Source organism: Hylobates moloch, unplaced genomic scaffold, assembly GCF_009828535.3.
Source record: "Hylobates moloch isolate HMO894 unplaced genomic scaffold, HMol_V3 SCAFFOLD_19, whole genome shotgun sequence".
Lineage (NCBI taxonomy): Eukaryota > Metazoa > Chordata > Mammalia > Primates > Hylobatidae > Hylobates > Hylobates moloch.
The window spans coordinates 1,869,631-1,889,724 of NW_026652294.1; the positions used below are offsets into that span (position 1 = coordinate 1,869,631).

At 58.7% G+C, this 20,094-nt stretch overlaps 2 protein-coding genes across 3 annotated transcripts in view; one reads left to right on the plus strand and one right to left on the minus strand.

Moving 5' to 3' along the window:
- On the plus strand, nucleotides 1–6,761 carry LOC116459294 (protein DGCR6L). The gene is made up of 5 exons (XM_032139681.2): nucleotides 1–183; nucleotides 265–425; nucleotides 4,128–4,228; nucleotides 4,850–4,990; nucleotides 5,434–6,761. Exons 1-5 carry the CDS (start codon nucleotides 74–76, stop codon nucleotides 5,581–5,583), a joined length of 663 nt encoding a protein of 220 aa, XP_031995572.1. The 5' UTR covers nucleotides 1–73; the 3' UTR covers nucleotides 5,584–6,761.
- The window catches only part of LOC116459292 (proline dehydrogenase 1, mitochondrial), a 23,813-nt gene continuing 10,388 nt past the window's right edge, over nucleotides 6,670–20,094 (minus strand). For both annotated transcript variants that reach the window (XM_032139678.2, XM_032139679.2), the window contains 12 exons: nucleotides 19,797–19,831; nucleotides 19,156–19,305; nucleotides 17,175–17,239; nucleotides 16,877–16,993; nucleotides 16,383–16,462; nucleotides 15,447–15,528; nucleotides 13,808–13,900; nucleotides 13,540–13,686; nucleotides 12,413–12,588; nucleotides 10,952–11,050; nucleotides 7,327–7,415; nucleotides 6,670–7,251 (listed from right to left, as the gene is read on the minus strand). In XM_032139678.2, coding sequence (XP_031995569.1) covers nucleotides 7,064–7,251; nucleotides 7,327–7,415; nucleotides 10,952–11,050; nucleotides 12,413–12,588; nucleotides 13,540–13,686; nucleotides 13,808–13,900; nucleotides 15,447–15,528; nucleotides 16,383–16,462; nucleotides 16,877–16,993; nucleotides 17,175–17,239; nucleotides 19,156–19,305; nucleotides 19,797–19,831 — 1,321 coding nt within the window. In that variant the 3' untranslated portion in view covers nucleotides 6,670–7,063. The remainder of the gene's footprint in view (nucleotides 7,252–7,326; nucleotides 7,416–10,951; nucleotides 11,051–12,412; nucleotides 12,589–13,539; nucleotides 13,687–13,807; nucleotides 13,901–15,446; nucleotides 15,529–16,382; nucleotides 16,463–16,876; nucleotides 16,994–17,174; nucleotides 17,240–19,155; nucleotides 19,306–19,796; nucleotides 19,832–20,094) is intronic.

Consider the following 20,094-nt stretch of genomic DNA (forward strand, 5'->3'; position numbering starts at 1 on the left):
ACGCGCCGCGCTCGGGATGACGTAAGCTGGTGGCGCTCGTCGCTGCAGCCGGCGGCTAGCGGGCATCCGCGCCATGGAGCGCTACGCGGGCGCCTTGGAGGAGGTGGCGGACGGTGCCCGGCAGCAGGAGCGACACTACCAGCTGCTGTCGGCGCTACAGAGCCTGGTGAAGGAGTTGCCCAGGTACGCGGGCGGGGCGGGCGGCGCCCTGCCGAGGCCGCGTCGTGTCCTGCCGGGGCTCACCGCGCCCCCCCTACCCCGCAGCTCATTCCAGCAGCGCCTGTCCTACACCACGCTCAGCGACCTGGCCCTGGCGCTTCTCGACGGCACTGTGTTCGAAATCGTGCAGGGGCTACTGGAGATCCAGCATCTCACCGAAAAGAGCCTGTACAACCAGCGCCTGCGCCTACAGAACGAGCACCGAGGTGCGCGGGGGCAGCGGGAGGAGGTGCCGCCGCCTCGGGGTCGGCGCCTCCCGGCAGCTCTTGGTATCTGTGCAGCTCGGCTCCTATCTTGGGAGTGTTCGGAAGAGGTCCCTAAGATTAACAAAATCAAGGGCGCAGAGACTGAGACAGCGCCTTTTTGGTGACCAATGTGTCCAACGAGTTTTGTTTTCAGTTGCGCAGCCCACCCCCTTCTTAGCCGAAACTCCTTGTTCGGGCTTCCCTGTGCCCCACCCCTTTCCAGGCCTGATGGCCCTAGGCCTCGGTGCTTGGTTGGCCGGCAGGCTGACTCTGGTGGTAGATCTGACTGCGTTGCCCTCCGGTAATTGGAGTTCTGTTGACAGCTGTGCAGCGCCCTCCGGTAGTTGGAGGTCTGTTGACAGCTGTGCGGCGCCCTTCAGGGTCAGTTGCCTCTCAGGCATCGCAGGGCCTCTCATTCCAGTTGCACATCAAATTCCTAAGCACACGTCCTGGCTAACACGGTGAAACCCCATCTCTACTAAAAATACAAAAAAAGTTAGCCGGGCGTGGTGGCGGGTGCCTGTAGTCCCAGCTACTTGGGAGGCTGAGGCAGGAGAATGGCATGAACCCGGGAGGCGGAGCTTGCAGTGAGCCGAGATCGCGCCATTGCACTCCAGCCTGGGTGACAGAGTGAGACTCCGCCTCAAAAAAAAAAAAAAAAAAGACAAAAACAAATTCCTAAGCACTGTCTGTCTCCTGTGGCGCCCTCCCAAACCGGAAGAGCTTCCCACTTGAGCTGCATGCTTCCTGGGCTTGGGAGCCCTTTCCTGCACATTATATGGGGCAGGTCCCCCTGCACCATCAGATTTCCACCTTTGCTGTTTTATTTTTCCCAAACTTCTTATTTTAAAAGTTCAAACATTTGGAAAAACTGAAAAGATAGTGTAGTGCATACTCTTGTGCTCTCCACCGAAAGTTCAGTAGTTAACATTTTGCCGTAGTTCTTGATACCCCAAAATACACACATGGGACAGCATAGCATTCACCAAGAGTCTTCAGCATTCCTGGAGACCAGGATTTTCAACCCAGCCATGTTGGCATTTGTGGCTGGGTAAGTCTTTATGGTGAGATGCTGTCTTGCGCATTGCAGGATGGCAGGAGTACCCTCCCTAGTCCTGAAAACCAAGAATGCCTCCAGACAACCTGGGGGGTGGGATCAGCCTTGGCCTTGGATTGGGAGCAAGTTCTCTAGAACAAGAGCAGTCTCCTACACAGCTGCAGAAGATAGCCCCCTGAGAAATTAACTGTTCGGGTGTCTCCTGACTTTAAGTGCACGGCCACATCATGGTACCTAACTTGTGGCAAATTGTTGCTTTATAAGTAAGGATCCAGTCCAAGTTCATGTGCTACAATTGGTTACTTTGGTCTCTTTGCTTCTGAAACAGTCCCCAACATTTATTGTGGCATTGACTTTTTGTAGAGTCTAATTCTATAATTAGAACGCCCTGCTCTGGATCTATCAGAGGAAATGCTTCCTCATGCATTTAACCTGATTCTCCACTCTCTGGGTTTACTGTACACTGGACTGCTGGTAGGAGCCTGATTAGAGGCAGGTTTAATGTGGCAAAAATTCCTCCTAGCGGTGCAAGGCCCCCTTCCCCAGAAGGCAGGCAGTGTCCATCTGCTCCAGGATTGGTGTGTGTCTATCAAGAATGGATGTTGGATTTTGACAGATCCCTTTTTGGCAGCTCTTGAGATGATCACGTGGTGAGTCATTTTCTGTTACTACAGTGAATTACAATCACTTGAATTCCATCCTACTTGGTCGTGCTGTAGTATCCTTTTTATGTACGCTGGATTTGATTTGCTAAAATCTTAAGAATTTTTTGGGCTATGTTCATGATAAACTGTGGTCTATAGTTTTCATGTAATATCATCTGGTTTGGGTATCAGGGTTTTTGCCAGCCTTATAGGATGAGTTTCGAAGTGTTCTCTTCAGTTTTCCAGAAGAGTTTGTGTAGAATTGGCATTACTTCTTCCCCTAAGTGTCTGGGCGATTGTCTTTTTAAAAATTTTTATTGAGCTGTAAGATGCATGCAGTTTACTAATCCCAAGTGCATGGCTCATTATTCCTTAATGCTCAGACTGTGCCATGTGTGGCCAGTGGGGGCACTCCAGGCTCCTTTAGATGCCACCCCATCATTCTGAGAGCACTTCCTTGCTTTCTGGTTCAGGTATGTGTTCAGGCTCATCTTTTTTTGTTTTCTCCCTGTCTCAGTCCTGGAATCGGCCGTTTTTCCACGGAGCGGTGGTTCCTTCTAGCAGGATGAGGAGTTTCAGTACCTGCCTGGGCCCAGTGCTGTTTGTGCTTCAGAAGGTTTGGGCCAGGCTCTGGTTCCACCAGCAGCAGGCATGCCTGCATTGACTTTCTGCTTCTCCTGCTTATTTGGCAGGGGTGACTGGCTGCTCCTGCCTCCTTTGTGTTCCCTGGTCATGTCTAAGGCCAGGCCCCTTCTGCCCAGGCAGCCGGCGTGGCTTTCTTCTTGCCTTTTGGCTGCCTACCTAGTGGAATCTGGTAGTGGACCTGACACTTGTAGCAATGTTTGATCAGTAGAGTAAAGGAGATGACATTTCTCTGCTTCCCTGTGTTATGGAGCTGTCTTGAGGGGAGCTTTTGGTAAATACCATCGTCGAGGTGTGTACAGAATGCCAAGAAACAGGAGATCGGGGAAGGCTGTAGGCACAGCCGGAGCCAGGCTACCTGCAGGGGAGCCTCAGGGGCCCTGGAGTTCCCTGGAGACTTGCCACCAGAGAAGAGCTGCAACATCAGGGCTCTTCTCAGTAACAGAGTGTTGGGTTTCACGTTTTGTTGTGGCCAGGGACCCCTCCTTCCTGGGGAACTGTAGCCATTTGGCACTTTAATGCACTGGCGCCAGCTGCGGGGTGCTGCATGTTCCATTTTGCCATGATGGTTTATATCCCATAATCGCTTCCTTTGTACACTCCCTTCAGACTAGACAGTTTGCACATCTGTGTTTGTGCACAGTTTAGCAGGGACCGTGGAGCTTTGCTTGGTGGCCGAGGGTGAGCCCCTCAAAGCCACACAGACTCCCTGGCCCAGAGCCTCACAGGCTTGTGGCACCCCAGGTTCATCCCAAACTTGGGCGTCCCAGGTCTGCCCACCCTTCTCCCTCTGGCGCTGTGCAGTGGGGCTGGGAGCTGCAAATGGGGGAGGGGGCTGCCCACCCTGAAGGGCGGCACTGAGGGTGGAGGGGCCAACCACACCCCTGGTAGGCAGAGGCCCCACGCTCAGGGTTGGTGACCCCGCTCCTCCTGCTTCTTTCCCATGCCTTTGCCTGAGGTGGTCTCTGACACTTGAATAGATGTTCCATGGCCTGTGGCCGTGGGGGCCCTGAAGCCCTCAGACCCGCCTCCTCCAGGTGTCCTGGGTCTGGGGCTGCAGCTTTGGCCCCACCTGGCCAGTCTTCCCCACCCCACCCTCTTCCAGTGCCCCGCACCTTCTGGAGTCCCCTGGAGACTTGCCACCGGATGAGGGCCCGGCCCTGGGTGACAGTGGGGTGGGAGGATGGAGGAGGCTGGTGTCCTCCCCAATGCAGACACCCCTTTGGCCTGGCTGCTCTGCCGGGCTGGTAAGGCAGGTGCCCATGGGCAAGGGCTGCTGCCGAGTCCCACCGCCTGCTGACGGGCTCTCATCCCTCCCAGTGCTCAGGCAGGCGCTGCGGCAGAAGCACCAGGAAGCCCAGCAGGCCTGCCGGCCCCACAACCTGCCTGTGCTTCAGGCGGCTCAGCAGCGAGAACTAGAGGTACTGGAGGCGCAGGCGCAGGCAGGGTGGCCGGCCCAGCTCTCCTGTGGGCACCACCTGGCTCTGCTGACTGGGCTGAGCTGAAGGGGTGTGGGGGGCTCAGGCATGGGTGGCTATCCTGGGCCTGAGTGGGACACTGGAGGCCTAGTGAGTCCCACCAGGTGGCTCGTCCCCGAGGGTGCCAGGTGTGCTGGGGCTGGGTGGAGGGTGAAGGCCCATCGGTGCTCCCCCGGAGTCCATTAGTGCTCCTTGTGGGTTGGGGTCTCCGCAGAGCAGGTGGCCTCAGGGGGTACAAAGGCAATGGTGGGGTGATGGGGCCAGCCAGGAAGGGGCCCATCCTTCTCCCAGGGAGCATAGGGACAAGCAGAGGCTGGCATGTAACCAACAAGCCATGGGGCAGGGTGTGCCTGTGGAGATGTGTGTGTGGTCCCAAGGCAGCCCCAAGTCAGGGCATTCGTGGAAGCCCCTTGGGGCCCCCTTCAGGGGTTCACATGGCCGAGGAGAGGCCTGGGTGTGGTGAGGATGCATCGGTGGTGTCAGAGCTGGTGCTGTTGGGGATGGCAGCAGGAGCATGTGTTTGAGCTGCCCTCACCTCCCCCGCCGCCCCTGGCCCCATGGCAGGCGGTGGAGCACCGGATCCGTGAGGAGCAGCGGGCGATGGACCGGAAGATTGTCCTGGAGCTGGACCGGAAGGTGGCTGACCAGCAGAGCACACTGGAGAAGGCGGGGGTGGCTGGCTTCTACGTGACCACCAACCCACAGGTCAGCGCCTGGGCCTGCTCTGCCCTAGCCCGAGTGCCCCTGGGCCCCATTCCATCTGGGGTTTTACTGCTGGTCCCTGGGGAGCCAGGCTCAGGGTATAGGGGGTGAAGTGGAAAGATTGAGGCTCTGGAAAGGATTTCTGTGCCATTCCCAGCACGGAGGCCAGGCCCATTCCCTACAGGAGGGTGAGCCAGCCAACCATGGGCACTGCCCACCCTCCCCAGGCCTGCTGTGCCCCACAGAGCCCTCTTCTGCTCCCCTCCTGCATGCCATTCCGAGTGGCCCTGCTCAGGGCAGAGGCTCAGATTCCACCCTGTCCTGGCAGGCCATGACCAGGCTTCACAGGATGGTCGCCCCATGGGCTCACTGCCTGGCACCCTTGGGCCAGGGTGAAAAGGGCCCGGGGGTCACTCTGGCCTTTATGGGGCCCGTCTATATCCCAGGAGCTGATGCTGCAGATGAACCTGCTGGAACTCATCCGGAAGCTGCAGCAGAGGGGCTGCCGGGCAGGGAAGGCAGCCCTGGGACTGGGAGGTCCCTGGCAGTCGCCTGCTGCCCACTGTGACCAGAAAGGCAGCCCTGTCCCACCATAGCCACAGGCCGCAGAAGTCTGGGCAGAGTTCATCTTCTTGACCTTTGGCCACTGCCTTCCCAGCTGCCCACAGGGGTCCCCCTGCTGAGGAGAGGCCGGGTGGACCCCGGCTGCCTGTCATCCTTCATCTGGGACTTGCTGCCAAACGCTAGGATAGTCTCATAAAGGGGAGGCCGGCCCAGCCTCCCGCTGTCTGCTTCAGGGCCAGGCAGAGAGTGAGGCCGGGGGTTCTCGCACCTCACTCCACGGGGCACATCCCAACCTGCACTGGGACCCACCCGAGAGCTTGTTTTGGTCTCAGCCGCTCCCTTGGCAGCTGCAGCCGCCATGCCGAAGAGGCTCCCAGGCCCAAGCTCTGTGTGACCCAGAGAAATAAAGATGCCTCAGTGTGGCCCACATGTGGCTTGTGTGATAGCTGCAGGTTCTGCCATAACCAGGGACCTGGTAGGGCCCCCACCTCTGTTGCAGCAGAGGCCTCTGCCTGGGGGCGCCTTCCTGGGCTGTGTGCCCAGCCCACCGCCCCTCCCCCTGCACCGAGACTGGGACCCTCCAGCCTTTCCTGCCCCAGCCCTGGTCCCAGGATGCTGTCACTGCCATCTGCATGGGGCCCCCATCCAAGCCCCAGGGTATGAGGACCACATGCAGCCTGCTTGGTGGGGCTGGGGGCTGGAGAGTGTGGGAGAAGGGCCGGGGTGCAAGTATGCGCCTGCCGCAGCCTGGTCAGTGTCCCGTGGGAACCACTAGGAGGAGCCTGATGCAGGTTACTGGGGTAGAGGACTCGGGGCGGCAGGAATGGCCTGAGGAGGAGCCCCAGGGGGAGGCGTGCCAGGCCCGCCTGGGGAGCTTGGCCTCTGCATCTGCATGAGTCCCCTCCGTGCTGGGCTGGGCCCATGGGCCCTGCTGGGTCCTTGTGGAGTCGGTTGGGGGTGTCCAGCACCCTGGGTGCCCAGGTCTGCGCAGGGCCTGGCCTCCAGGAACAGATGATGCTGGAAGCCAGAGTCTGGGGTGAGACTTCTCTGACCCTGTCTGAGCCATTCCCTCTTTGTTGCCCAGAGCTGACCCTGTGTGAGGGCAAATGGCTCTCAGCTGCAGGAACAGTGGTTTATTGACCAGGCAGGCCTCCCCAGCCCGGCCACTGCTCCCCTAGGGGCTCGGGCTGTGTGGGCTGGCCCTGGCAGAAAGCGGACAATCCTCTAGATCCAAGGACATGGGGGTCACAAAGATGGGGGCCTTGGGCCCACACATCCGAGGAGAGTTCCCAACAGTTCCCAGCAGCTGTCCCAGGAAGGTATCAGGTTCGGCCCACACCTGAGTGCCCATACCCTGAGCAGGGCTGGGAGGCACCTGACCCCACCTCCAGCAGCTCTGCAAGTGTGGGGTGAAAAAAGATGAATCTGTGTGAGGATGGGGTTGGCTGCAGCTGTGGTGATGGCCTGTGGGGGGTGGGCTGGGCCTGGAGGCTGAGGGTGGGCTGGTGGGTGCTAGGTAGGGCGATGGAAGAGGCTGCAAGTTCGGAGCCGCCGCAGGAGCTCCAGCCACATCAGCTGCCGTTCCCGATGGGTGCCCTTCATGAGGCTGCTGTTCTCCAGGGCACGGCGGGACAAGTAGGGCAGTACCTCCATCACCGGGCCGTAGGGCACGTACTTATACACGGGGTAGCCGGCCTGGCCTGCATGGGGGCAGATAAGCCATGAGGCCCAGGCCCAGCACCGTACCCCATTGCACCAGGGAGGGCCCCACTCACCGAGCGGGAAGCTGATCTGGTCACACATGCCTAGCAGCTGTCCAAAGTACACCTGGTGGTCAGCAGGATGCAGGCCCAGCTCCTCCATCCTGTGCAGGTAAAGCCAGGAGCTGAGGGCCAATTCCAGGACACTGTCCCCAGTGCAGGGATACAGGGCTCCTGTCCCAGCTCTGAGCCTGTCCTGCCACCCCAGGTGCCCCATCTACACACTCTCCAGACTTCATCCCCTGCAAGGTGGGGCTGGGGTATGGGCTCTGCCTGGCCCTGCCCCAGTGAGGCCTCTTCCCAGCAGGACTCTGCTGGGCTGCCCTACTCTTCTCCCTGGGGAGGCCTCAGCCCTTAGCCAACAAGGCCCCCCTCCCACTTTCCCTCCCCTCCCGCTTTTCCTCCCCTCTCCTCTCTCACCTCTCCTCTACCCCCCTTCTTAGAGGTACAGCCCTTCCTGGGGCCCTGACCCACCCAGCAGCCTGCCCCACAGGGCAGAGAAGCTCCTCGGCTCTCCTGCCATCCCTTCCTCAAGCCCCTCCAGGGTTCTGTGGTATGACTGGTCTCCGGCCCTTGCCCTCATCCTCTGTGGGCTGCTCCCCTGCCCCATCCTCACAGCTGCTGTGTCCCACACAGCTGCCACCAGCCCCTGTGTCCTCGGAAGGCGGCTGCTCTGAATCGAGATGTGTTGGCAAATGTCAAATACACACGGGATTTAGGAGACTTTCTAGAAAAATAATGCACAATGCTGCATTGCTTTTCTAAAAGCAACTTGAATACAATTTGAAGTAATATTTTGTATATTTTGGGTTAATTAAAATGTATTCTTGAAATTCATTTTATCTTTTAACGTAACTACCAAAAAAAATTTAATTGCACATGTGGCTTGCATTATATATCTATTAGCACTGCTCAGATATTGGGGTGGGGCCCTCAACTCTGTCCTGTCTTCACACCACCCCTTACAGGGTCTTACGAAGATTCTCAGGGTTTGAAATACCCATGCAGTGACAGTTCTCAAGTTTCATCTCCAGCTTACTATATCCAGGTATCCTGACTTAGCTGGTCTGCACAGCACTGGGGCCCCCACCCTGGGGCGAGTTCCACCTGCTGCTCACGCATCACCCGGGTGACTGGCGGGGCCTGTGCTGTGCTTCCCGCTCCCTCCCCGAGGGCCTCACCTCCCCTGTTCTCCACCTGCCCCAGCCCTGGCTCCCAGAGTACCCATCGGCCAGAGGCCCTTTCCCTCCATCCCTGGGCCGGGCTCCAGTGTCGGGACCACCCAGTCTAAAGCAGGCACCCATCTCTGCCACATCACCCTGGCCTCCATCTCGTGTCTTCCTCCACCCCGGGACATGAACCCGAGAGCCGGGCTGCCACTGCTGGCTGCCCCCTCCCCTGCTGGTGTGCACAGCCTCTGCCACGTGACTGCGGCTCCTCCCAGTGCAGGACAGTGGCTCATTCCACCTGGCATCTGGGCATGGCCTCGTGAGGCACTTTGGCCAACAGGGAGGTACCAAAGGTGACACAAGCAGAGGCTTGCCCTCTCCAGGCCTTCTGGAAGCCTGAGCCCACCACGTGCCCAAGCCTGGGCTGTGGGACGCTGGACCCGGGATGCAGTCTCCTTTACTGCCCCAGCCGTGAATGAGCTCATTAGGCCCCAACGGCCCCAGATCACAGACACAGGAGGGACACAGGCACAGCCAGTGGCAGAAGCATCAGCTGAGCCAGCCCCCCCTGGCCTACACAACATGCCACTATTCCAGCCTCTAAGTTTGGGGCTGGTTTGTTCCTTGGCCAAAGCCAACTCGGGTTGTTTGAGGGTGGGTGGTGTGGCAGTCTGGGCCCAGCATAGGACAGAGCAGCTGCCATAGTCTAGAACCACTTACCCAGGGGAGGGGACCCCAGCTCCGCAGAGCTCCTCAGCCACCCACAGCAGGGGCACAGAGCTGAAGCCTGCAGGGGTCCAGCCTCTCAGGCAGGGATGTGAGCGTGGTATTGGGGGAGCCTGGCACAGGGCCCTTGGGGCCAAGAGGAAAGAGCCCGGCTGCCACTCAGGGGAGGGGGAAGCTGTGTCCAGTGGGGAAGCCACTGCCACAGCAAGATAGTAGGGACAGACAGGTGCCGGGGGGAAGCTGGAGAGAGGAAGCCCTGCTGAGGGCAGGCTGTCCTTTCGGAGTTGGATGGCGATGTGTCTAGTCAGGCTATGAGTCCACCAGCATTGAGAGTCCACCCAGAGGCTGGGAGTCCTGATTACAAGCTGAGAGGACCCCCCCCCACCATCTCCTGAGTGCTGGGCACTGCTGGCCACAAGGCCCGTGTGTGTGGAGAAAGTGAGTCTGTCCCATCACCGACACATCTATGACAATTAGCAGAGGGTCAGGGCACAAAAATGGGTGTGCCGCAATTTCAGGCCATGAAAAGGCAGCAGCATCATGAACAAAGGCCGAATGTGGACATCACTGAATGATTTCAGAGCCGTGAGTCAGCTCCCTGAGCAGCACCAGGACGTGTCCTGTTGGCTGCAGCCCCGGCCCCAAGCCTGGCCCTGTGGCTTCACAGCTTCTTGGGGAGCCCCCTCGTGCCACAAGCCCTGGATCTGGGGCACCCTGCCCTGCTGAGGAGTGGAGCCCCTGCTCAGCTCCTAGGAAGGCGAGAGCCAGCGAGGCCACTGCTCAGGCCCCCCAGGGTTCTAGGGGGTTCCATCCCTGGGAAGGCGGAATCTGGGAGGGGAGGGTGACCTAGGACCCCATTGTGTGCATAGCTTGGGCTAAGGCATGAGATAAGACCAGGGTGACAGTACAGGAGTATCCAAGAACTGACTTCACCTAACTTCTGCATTTGACTTGTTAGAATTCTACCGAAGTTATGCTCCATGGGACAAATGTTTAAAGAGAAAACAAACGGTTATATTCCAGATGTAGTTAAAATGTGAAGGGAACTGCTTATAAATGAGGTGGTGCTGTGGAGGCCTCCTGAGGGACTGGGCTCCAACACTGCATTTGTACCTTTCAGGACCCATCCGAATCCCCTAATGAAATTTAGTTTTTTAATTGTGAAGTTTAATAAGTCAGATATTAATTTTTTAAAGTCTGGGTACAGTGGCTGATGCTTGTAATCCTAGCACTTTGGGAGGCCAAGAAAGGAGGATCACTTGAGGCCAGGAGTTTGAGACCAGCGTGGTCAACATGGTGAAACCCTGTCTCTGCTAAAAATACAAAACATTAGCCAGGCGTGGTGGCACACACCTGTAACCCCAGCTACCTGGGAGGCTGAGGCATGAAGAATTGCTTGAACTTGGGAAGTGGAGGTTGCAGTGAGCCGAGACCATGCCACTGCACTCCAGCATAGGTGACAGAGTGAGATTCTATCTCAAAAAAAAAAAAAGTTAATTTTAAAAACCAACGTAACTGCAAAGAGCCATTGTGCTCTCACAGTCCAACGTCCAGAACGCCAGCGCCTGGGCCTGCGGCACTGAAGCTGCCCTCCAGCTCATTTCACCAGCCTTTCCCCACAAATGCCCAACTGCACCCAGGGGGTCGCTCTGCCCACCCTGAGCTCTGCGCTGCTGCCACCTCTCCCCAACCAGAGGAGACAACGGCTCGGGGTGGGGTTTCAGTGCAGGGTGGGGCGCACCTACCTGCGCAGTGCAAAGCGTACTGTGTCCTCATTGTGGGAGGCCACCATCACCTTGGCCTTGGCGTTGTGCTTCAGCTCCTCCAGCACGTAGTCCAGGCACCTGTGGAGAGTGCCATGTGCGCCCAGTTCCAGGCCTGTGGCCACCTGCACCTCTCATTACCAGCTGCACAGAGAGGAGGCCGAGGGCAGACCCAGAGCCATGCAGTGAACTGGCTCTTTCCAAGGGTATCCACAGGATCAGGAGGAACAGGAGCAGCACCTGCCCCTCCCAGCACCTCATGAAAAAGAAAGACCAGCAACCAAGAAAAAGCGATGTCTGGGACCAGACAATTCACACAGAACCAGCTGGGGCACAGCATCCCTGCATCAGACATGCCGTGACTCTGGGGACCAGCCCAAACATGCTCATGAGCCTCATGACAGACACAGCTTTGCTTCTGGGGAGGGATCATACAGTGCACCCCTGGCCCTGCAAGGAAATAAAAGGGAAGCAGGTCCCTGTAGGGCACCGTGTGGGTGGGCATCCCGGTGCACTAGGAAGCCTGAGTAGTACGGCTCCTGCAGCGAGGACACTCAGCAGGCTTGACCATGCGCACGTTCTCTCTGACCCAGCAATTCCATTTCCAGCAACCTAGGACAGCTGCATCCTCAGACACAAAACCCGATGGCCCGTGTGTACCACAGAGGGTGACGGTATGTCCAGCGAGTCTGTTATAATAACCAGACTGAAAACCAATAAGATCAAAGATGCTGGACACACAGCTCCGGACACCCCATGCTGGCTGTTAATAGCACCACTCTGCAAGCCCACACAAGGGGACCCAGATGGAATGCGAAATGAAAAACACATTGGGCAGAGGACACGCTACAACGCAAACAACAATGGCAGAGATGTGTGCGCTGTGGCACGACATGCACAGCGGCTGCAGGAGGGGAGCTGGAGCCAACCAGGAGACACTTGGGGTCTCTTTGAATTTGCAGCACACACACATGCCTCTAAGAGGAAAAGCCCATGGTTGGCCAGCCTGTGCTACATGAAAAGATCACGAAGAAACTAGAGCGGTGAAAGCAGGTGCAGAACAGCTGATGGGCGATCCCACTGTGTGAACTGAAAAGCAAACAGGCTGAGCCTGCGGCGGGGAGGACCGGGGGCTCGTGCACATCTCTGGATCTAATTGTCTGCAGAAGCCGGCTCAGGGAACTGTGGCCAATTTTGCTTTAATAGGCTTTTCTATATTTATAAAAGAATAACATTAATGTTTTTGAAAAAGTAACACATGACACAAAAGCAGAGGAAATATCAGTTTTGGCCTCAGGACACACGTGGCTGCCACTCAGGCTGGGGGCTTCTGGCCCCAGCAGGATGGGACGGGGTCAGCCCCAGCAGCCTCTCCAAGTCTCCCTCAGGCCCAGTTTCTTGGCGCCCTGCCCTGGGAAGATGGAGGGGCGGGAGAGTGCACACCTGTGGTACATGGCGTTGGTGGCCTCATACGTGGGGTTGATGGGGTCCTCATAGCCGATCTCTGCCGCACGGGCTCGCTCCTGGGCCAGGTATGCGCCCCGCACCAGCTTGGCCCCAAAACACCAGCCCTCACGGCGAGCCAGCTCCACGTCCAGGGTCACATTGTCATAGGCATCCTGTGGGGCCAGGGCCAAAAGTCTCAGGGAGCTTGGGCAAGCCCAAGTGACAGCAGGATGGGGCCTTCCTGGGCCCAGGTGCAGTCACCAGGGCTGGGCAGCAGCTGTCTGGGGAGGTGCAGCTCAGGGCACCTGGAGCAGCTGTGGGTGAGGATGGGCCTCCAACCTCTGTCTCCAAGGAGCAATGGCAGTGGGGACATCTGCAGCTTCCTGTGTGGCCTGTGGATGGCCCTGTGGGTGCAGCCCAGGCGCCAGCAGCCATCATGTGCTCCAGACTCCCAGGCTGACTCCCAGGCTGACAGGGAGGGGTGCGTACTGCATGTTCCTGCCTGGACCCCTCCCCATGCCACCGTGTGTCCTCTGGGCACCCGGCTCACCCCTGAGAGCTCTGGACCTGCTAACATCCCTGAGCAGTTTGGGGCCCACAGGCTAGGGTGGGCTCCCTGAATACATGTGACATCCCGGGTGAGTCTTTCTGGGGAGGGCCCAAAGCTTTCAGGAGGTTCTTAGGGGCGCTGAACTGAAAACACGCTGGAGGAAATGGTCGTGTGACGCCTTCCAAGTTTGTCGGGCACATCTAGTGGACCCTCATAAAGATCGTTGTCTTCCTCCTGCTCCTTAGACACTCTTGGCTGGTTCCGAGAACCAGAGGAGAGGCTACGGGCAGCAGGCCTTTCTTGCTACTCCGAGGCAGTCACCCTGGCCTCGGCCTCCTCTGCAGGCCTGGCTGTGGCCACCACCTAAGGGGCTCTTTCCTGGACCCTGGGGCCCGCTGGGTGAGCTGTGCTGCAGAAGACCCCAACAACCCCTTAGGGGCACGGCCCACTCCCTCCTCCATCCTGTGAGCTGAGTATAAAACCAGGCAAATGCCAGGGAGCTCAGATGAGAGGAGCCCCTCCTGTGGGGTCTCCAAGCCCCAAGGCAGGCGGGAGGGGCTGAGCGGGGCCTTGCCTTGAGGTAGCACTGGTATGTGTTGAAGATGAGCGGCTTCTCCACATTGAACTTGCGCTGCATCTCCAGCGTCAGGCGGCTGATGGCCGGCTGGAAGTAGGTCTGCTCGGCATCCACCATCAGCCGCACGCCCATCTCTGTGGCTTTCTGAGAGGTGCAGGGGGTAGGGTAGTGGGAGCAACTATTGCTGAAGTGAGGCAGGTGCCCTCTTCTGCACGAGTCCCAGGTCCCCAAGGTCCCAGCCCTCTGCCTGAGCGGGACAGCTCACCTTGGCCAGGACATCCATCCGCTGTAGCATCCTCGTCATCTGTAGCTCCTCCTCCTCAGTGAACCGGGACAGCAGGGGCTCCAGCTGTCCTGTCTGGGGGTGCAGCACGCAGTCAGGCCACAGTGAGGGCTGGAAAGTGCCACCGTGAGGCCCAGGCTAAACCTCTCTCAGTGTTCCCAGCCCACAGGAACCCTCTCATGCAGGGCCGGGAGGGAGGGCCACCTGGACACAGCAGCACAGTGCCCCGGAACCTCCAATTCAGCCAGTGCACTGCCCTACGCGGGGCCTGGGGGTACCATGAGGGAGCTCAGTGCCCATGTCAGTGGGCCCCAGGCTCAGTCCTGGCCTGCACCCTGAAGTGTGTACTCTAACAGCCTCCCCAGTTCTCACAGAGGCCCCACCATTGTGGGAGGGCCCCCTGCAGCTCCCATGTGACACTGAGGAAGTGAACACTGACCACCCAATCGTCAAACAGAAGGGCTCCGCCCGGAGCAGGGAGAGGACCCAGGAGGAAGAACCCCTGGCTACAGGCAGACAGGGCGGTCGTGCAGCACATGCTGTCACGTGGCCAGGGACCAGGGCAACCGCCAGGATGAGGCCTTCAAGGAGCTGGTGCTCAGAGGCCATGGGGACCCATCCCGCAGGGCCTCCCGCTCACCCCTTTGCTGGCCCCAGCAGCCTTGCCTCACTGGGCACAAACAGTACCGCTCTATCCCTTGCTACACCGCGCTAAAGTCTCCAACAGCTGGTGGCCTTGGTGCACAGCCACACGGTACACACTGCGCCCCAAGGCTCTGGGTCAGGGCTCTAAGTTTGAGGCTGGGCCCTTAGTGGACTGGGGCTAGATGTGTCATGGAAAGCTGTCTCTGCAGGATGTTTTCTGAAGGTGCTTCTGTTCTTTCTTCAAATCCCAGTTTAGGTTGTGGTTTCAAGCTGTCTGCCAGGTCCTGGGCCCCCCTCCCACAGGCACATGAGTCTCATTCCTCTCCCCGCTGTATACAGGCTGGCCTGGTGACATGCTTCTAACAAACGGAACTTGGCAGAAAAGACACCGTGTGACCTCTGAGGCGAGGCAGGAAAAGGTCACCCAGCTTCTGCCTGGCTCTCACGTCTCAGGGGACACTGGCTCTTAGATCCCAGCTGCCATGTTGGGAAAAAGTCCAAGCCACAGCCAGCACCAACTCCCAGACATGTGAGTGGGTGCCTCGCCCAGCTCCCAGCGCCACCACTGTGTGAGTACAGCTACCCAGGAGACCCCAAGGGAGAACTGCCTAGCTGAGCCCTGTCAACCCCAGAACCATGAGGCAGAAGCAGAGTGGCTGCTGCCGTTTCAGGCCTCTGAAGTTTGGGGTGACCTGATGCACAAGACAGATGACTTGGGGAAGGCCCCCAGACCCCCTCTCCTTGTGGTGTCTTAAGGCTCCACGTGGGTCTCTGTCCCACCAAGCATTCTGTGGACACTAGTGGGTTTGTCTTCTTCCCCCTGGACCACAGGGGGTCTGTGGGGCCATAGAGTGCAGTGATCTTGGTCATGTTAAGTTCCCAGGGTGGGCAACAAGAGACACACATGGCAGGCTGCATTCCTTTCTTAGCCCAGCGCCCTGCTGAGCTGGGCCTCACTGAGGAGCGGAGGTGTTACCTGTGTGTTGGGGACCACCAGGTGCTTGGAGAGCTTGGTCCTGCTGTCGATGAGGCTGCTCCAGTCCAGCAGGTCCACGGTGCTGAGGGAGGAGGTGCATCAGCAGGGGGCGACCCCACCTGTGGGTGCTAGGGTCGGGTGGGGGATCCAGGCCCAAACCTGTCCGTTCACCAACCACCACAAGACCCACCTTGGTGTTCAGTTTTAAAAGACAGAGGAAATGTAAATATTGTTCTCTGTTTAAAAATTTAAAACCAGTGGCTCAAACTTGTAATCCCAGCACTTTGGGAGGCTACAGCGGGCAGGTCACTTGAGCCCAGGGGTTTGAAACCAGCCTGGGCAACATGGTGAGACCTGGTCTCTATAAAAAATTAATTAATTAAATAAATTTAAAACCAAAACACAAACAGTCCTGCATCTAGGCGGCTCTGAAAACACTGAGTACCCTAGGGCTTGTGGAGGGGCCGAGCACAGGCAGCCAGGCCGGAGGCAGACACAGCTCTGGGGGGCCAGGGAGGACACAGTGGGCAAGGCTGGCAGTGTGTGAGGGGATGGCTCACTACTGCACCACCCCAGTCACCTCCCCACTTCAACTGGAGGCTCCCCAAGGATGGGGCGTGGGGCTCTGATCCTTCACCTGCCAGCATGGACTCCAGGGAGGGCTAAGAGTGCCACCTTTGCTCTGGACCCAGATAATTCTATAAAGAGCCCTCTGTGGGGTCTGTGCTGGCCTTATGTCTACCCTGCCCAGCCTAGTCTCAGCCTCAGGGACTCCTGAGGCCATCAAGTCCTGCTGTGGGAAAAGCAGCTCCTTCAGCACTGTCATCCCAAGGCCCACCCTCTCAGGCAGGGCAGCCAGGACTGGGAGACGCCGCTGGGGCTTGGCTGGAACCATGGCTGATGCTCATGTCCTCTCAGCCTGGGGGCTGCTCTCACCCAGACACTCCCGGGGTCTCCGCCGTGAACCAGTCCTCAATCTCAGCCCTGGATGCGATGCCCATCTTTGCAACACTTTCCTTGAGAAGTGACAAGGCCTGGATCAGCTCCATTCACTCACATTTTTTCCTTCCCCCAACCCATTGGCCTCTGGTGCTGTTTCTGGTTTTATTACATCGTTAGTAAGAATAGGATCAATTTCTGGTTTGTTTCTACTGCATAGACAGGTCTATTCCCACCCCGCTGCTGATGCACGCCCATGCCCTGCAGGGCTGGGGCCCCAGCCCTCCCGCCAGCATCTCCCCTCTTTGTTCAGAGTCCCTCTGACCTCCTCCTCCGCCCCAGGCCAACCCCCAGCAGCTGCGGAGTGAGCCACATGCCCTGGATGAGTTCCCAAAACCACCTCAGACCACTGCCCACCATGCCCCCTGTGCGCCCCCACGGTGCCCACCCCTCACAAGCCACAGGAGTGGGGAAGGGGAGGGCTGCCTCACCTGCAGCACCGCCACCTCCAGCTTGGTGTCCATGGCAGCCAGGCCTGCCTGCCCTTGCTCCACAGCCATTTGGTGAAAGAAGCACCTCCACTTGGCCAGCACCTCTGAGAACTGCAGCTGCAAATGCAGGCCTGAATGCCATCTGCACACGCCCCTGCCCGCCCCAGTCTCACACACAGCCCCTGTGGCCAGCTCAGGCCTCTAAGGCATGGGCACCTGTGCTTTCAGTGGATGCCCACAGCTGCCCTGAGGACTCGCACAGCACCAGACTCTGCAGGTGGAAGGTTCTAGCACTTACCAGAAACTGGGGTCTCCCCAGTGCCGTGAGCTTAATGGCTATGAAGCCGTCATCGCTGACTCTACCTGTCAGAAGCCACAGGAAAAGCCATGACGGCCCTGAGAGGTGTGTGGAGGCAGCGCAGGGTGGGACAGGGAGGGCCGGGGCCTGGCCAGCCCACAGCAAGGCTCCTGATCCCACCCCACCCCGCCCATGAAGTCCTCGCACATGGCGCTCTGGAGGCCCTGTGGAGATGGGAGGGGGCTCCGTGGCGGGGTTTGTGTTTCCATGCAGGTGTGGGACAGCAGTGGGCACAGGAGCTGCCTGTCCCCTGCCGAGCAGCCCCCACAGGCTCCCTGCCTTGGTTTCCTCCCCTGTGCCACCAGCACCATAGGCTGCTCACACGTGGGTCACAGGACCCAGAAACACTGAGCGTGGCTAAGACAGAGACATTCCAGCGAGGCCCCCTTGCTCAGGCCTCTGCCCCAGATCCAGGATTTCCCAGGCACCTCTGATGCAAGCGCAGGCTCCTGCCCCCATGCAGCCAGCCCGCAGTCCCACCCTGTCCTCTAGGCCAGCCCTCCTGCAGCATTCTTGCCCCTGACACTTCTTTCCAAGCAACAACCAGAAATGTTCCTTTAAAGTGAAAGCAGATCTTACCATCTCATCTTGTTTCACGTCACCCCAATGCAGGGCCTTCCCCTTCCATCTGCCCTGGGAGAACAGGCAATGGACGAGGAGAAGACGCCCCTCACCCTGATGGCCCAGCATTCAGCTGGCCACTCTGACCCCCAGCCCCAGTCAGGAGGTGGCTTCCAAGCACTGCTCAGAAGGGCCAGGTGCAGTGGTATGTGCCTGTAATCCCAGCACTTTGGGAGGCCAGAGTGGAAGGTTCGCTTGCGCCCAGGAGTTTGAGACCAGCCTGGGCGACATGGTGAAACACCATCTCTACAAAAAATATGAAAATTAGCTGGGTGTGGTAGTGTGAGCCTGTAATCCCAGCACTTTGGGAGGCCAACTTGGGGGGATCACTTGAGCCCAGGAGGAGTTCCAGGCCAGCCAGGGCAACATAGTGAGACCTAATTTTTTTTGGATCTCCTGTCCCCAGGCTGGATCATGGCTGACTCGGCTCACTGCAATCTGCCTCCAGATTCAACGATTCTCTACTCACCTGCTCAGGCAATCCACCAGCCTTGGCCTCCCAAATTGCTGGGATTAGAGGTGTGAGCCACTGCGCCTGGCTGTAAGACCTCCTCTTTACAAAAATTTAAAAAAAAACAAAACTTGGCCATGTGTGGCAGCGTGCACTTGTAGACCCAGCTACTCCAGAGGCTGAGGGGGGAGGATGGCTTGAGCCCAGGAAGTCTAGGCTGCAGTGAGCTATGATCACACCACTGCACTCCAGCCTGAGTGACAGGGCAAGACCTAGTCTCATTTGAAACAAACAAACAAAAACATAAACAGGCCTGGGACCTCCTGCCCCTGATGGAGGGCTGCTGGGGCCAGCATGGGGCTGTGCAGGGTTGGGTGTTTCTGACACTGAAGGACACTGGGCCTTGGTGACCTCTGGCTTCTCTAGCCCTGGAAGCACCTGCTCCCCCCACCTCTGGCCCCCAGAGGCTGTGTCAGGGAGGGATTCCTGGACAGAAGATGCGGCACCAGCTCCCTGAATGGAACCTCCACCCTGGGCTAAGTGTGGCTCGGCAGCTGACATGGACCAACTTCCTGCAGCTCGTGGTCCTGGCCCCGAGCCAGGGAGAAGGGTGGGGGGCATGAGGCGGGATCAGGGAACAGGGAGCTGGGGCAGGAGAGGAGATGCCTTCTGGGAGGCAGTGGGTCCCCTCAGGAAGGGGCTGAACAGTGAGGGACCCAAGTGTGACCAGAACCCAGCCCTCTGGCTCCTGCCCCAGCTTGGCATTCACCCACCAGCACCTCCATGACCCCAGGGGTCCACTCAGGCTGGGACATGGCAGGGGTATAGCCAGCAAAGAGGGGGCCCCACCTGAGGCTTCGATGCAGCGCAAGAATGTCTCCATGTGGCTGTCGCACTTGGCCTCATTGGCGTAGAAGTAGGTGCGGGCACTAATGACACCATTCCTTCGGTTCCCAAAGGCCCGGTGGGCCTGGTATTGCTTGTCCCGCTTATTCGTGCCTGGAATGGCGAACGCACGGCCTGAGCACAGCTCCAAACACCCACCCCCAGCACCCACACACCAATGCCCCAGGGCCCCTGCCCTCAGGAGGGCTCCAAGCGTAGTGGCCTTGCCAGCCTGGCCCTGGCATTGCGCTGCCCCATGGTTCCCATCCCCAAGCCCACCCTCCTGTCTACACCGCGTCTCTTCCACCTGGAGTGCTACATCCCCCTGGCTAGGCCTCCTCATGAGGCCAGGACGGCAGTCTCCTTAACAAAGGCCTGGGTCCACGAGGAGGCCATGAAAAAGGAGCAGGGCGTCTCTTTCCCCAGACGCTTTCAAGTATGTCAGAGCCCAGAGCGACAGGGCAGGTGCCCTGGACATGGGGAGGAGCCTGGGCTCTGACATCACCCCAAGGCCCACTTGTGCCCCAGCCTAGACTCTCCTGAGCCACCATGGGGTGTGCAGAGTGGGGAGGGCGTCTGTTCCCACGTGGCGGCCTCTCACTCACCACTGCCATCCCTCTCCACAGCTGAGGTGCAGGACCTGTGGGAAGGAGGGGGAGGGCAAAGGTCAGGGTCACACCACCTGAGCCTCAGGTGACAGGCAAGTTCCCAGTGAGGCTGCATGGAAGTCCCCACCACAACCCTGGTGGAGGGTAGATTCCAAGGTGCAGCCCCAGCCCCACCCCTAGCCTGGGGTGGAACACTTGGGCCTGGGAGGGACAGCAGTTTATGGGGCTGCTGTGTCCCAAGGGCTCAGGAAGCCTGGGGCTCCTTGTGGGTGGAGAAATCAGAACCCTATAACCA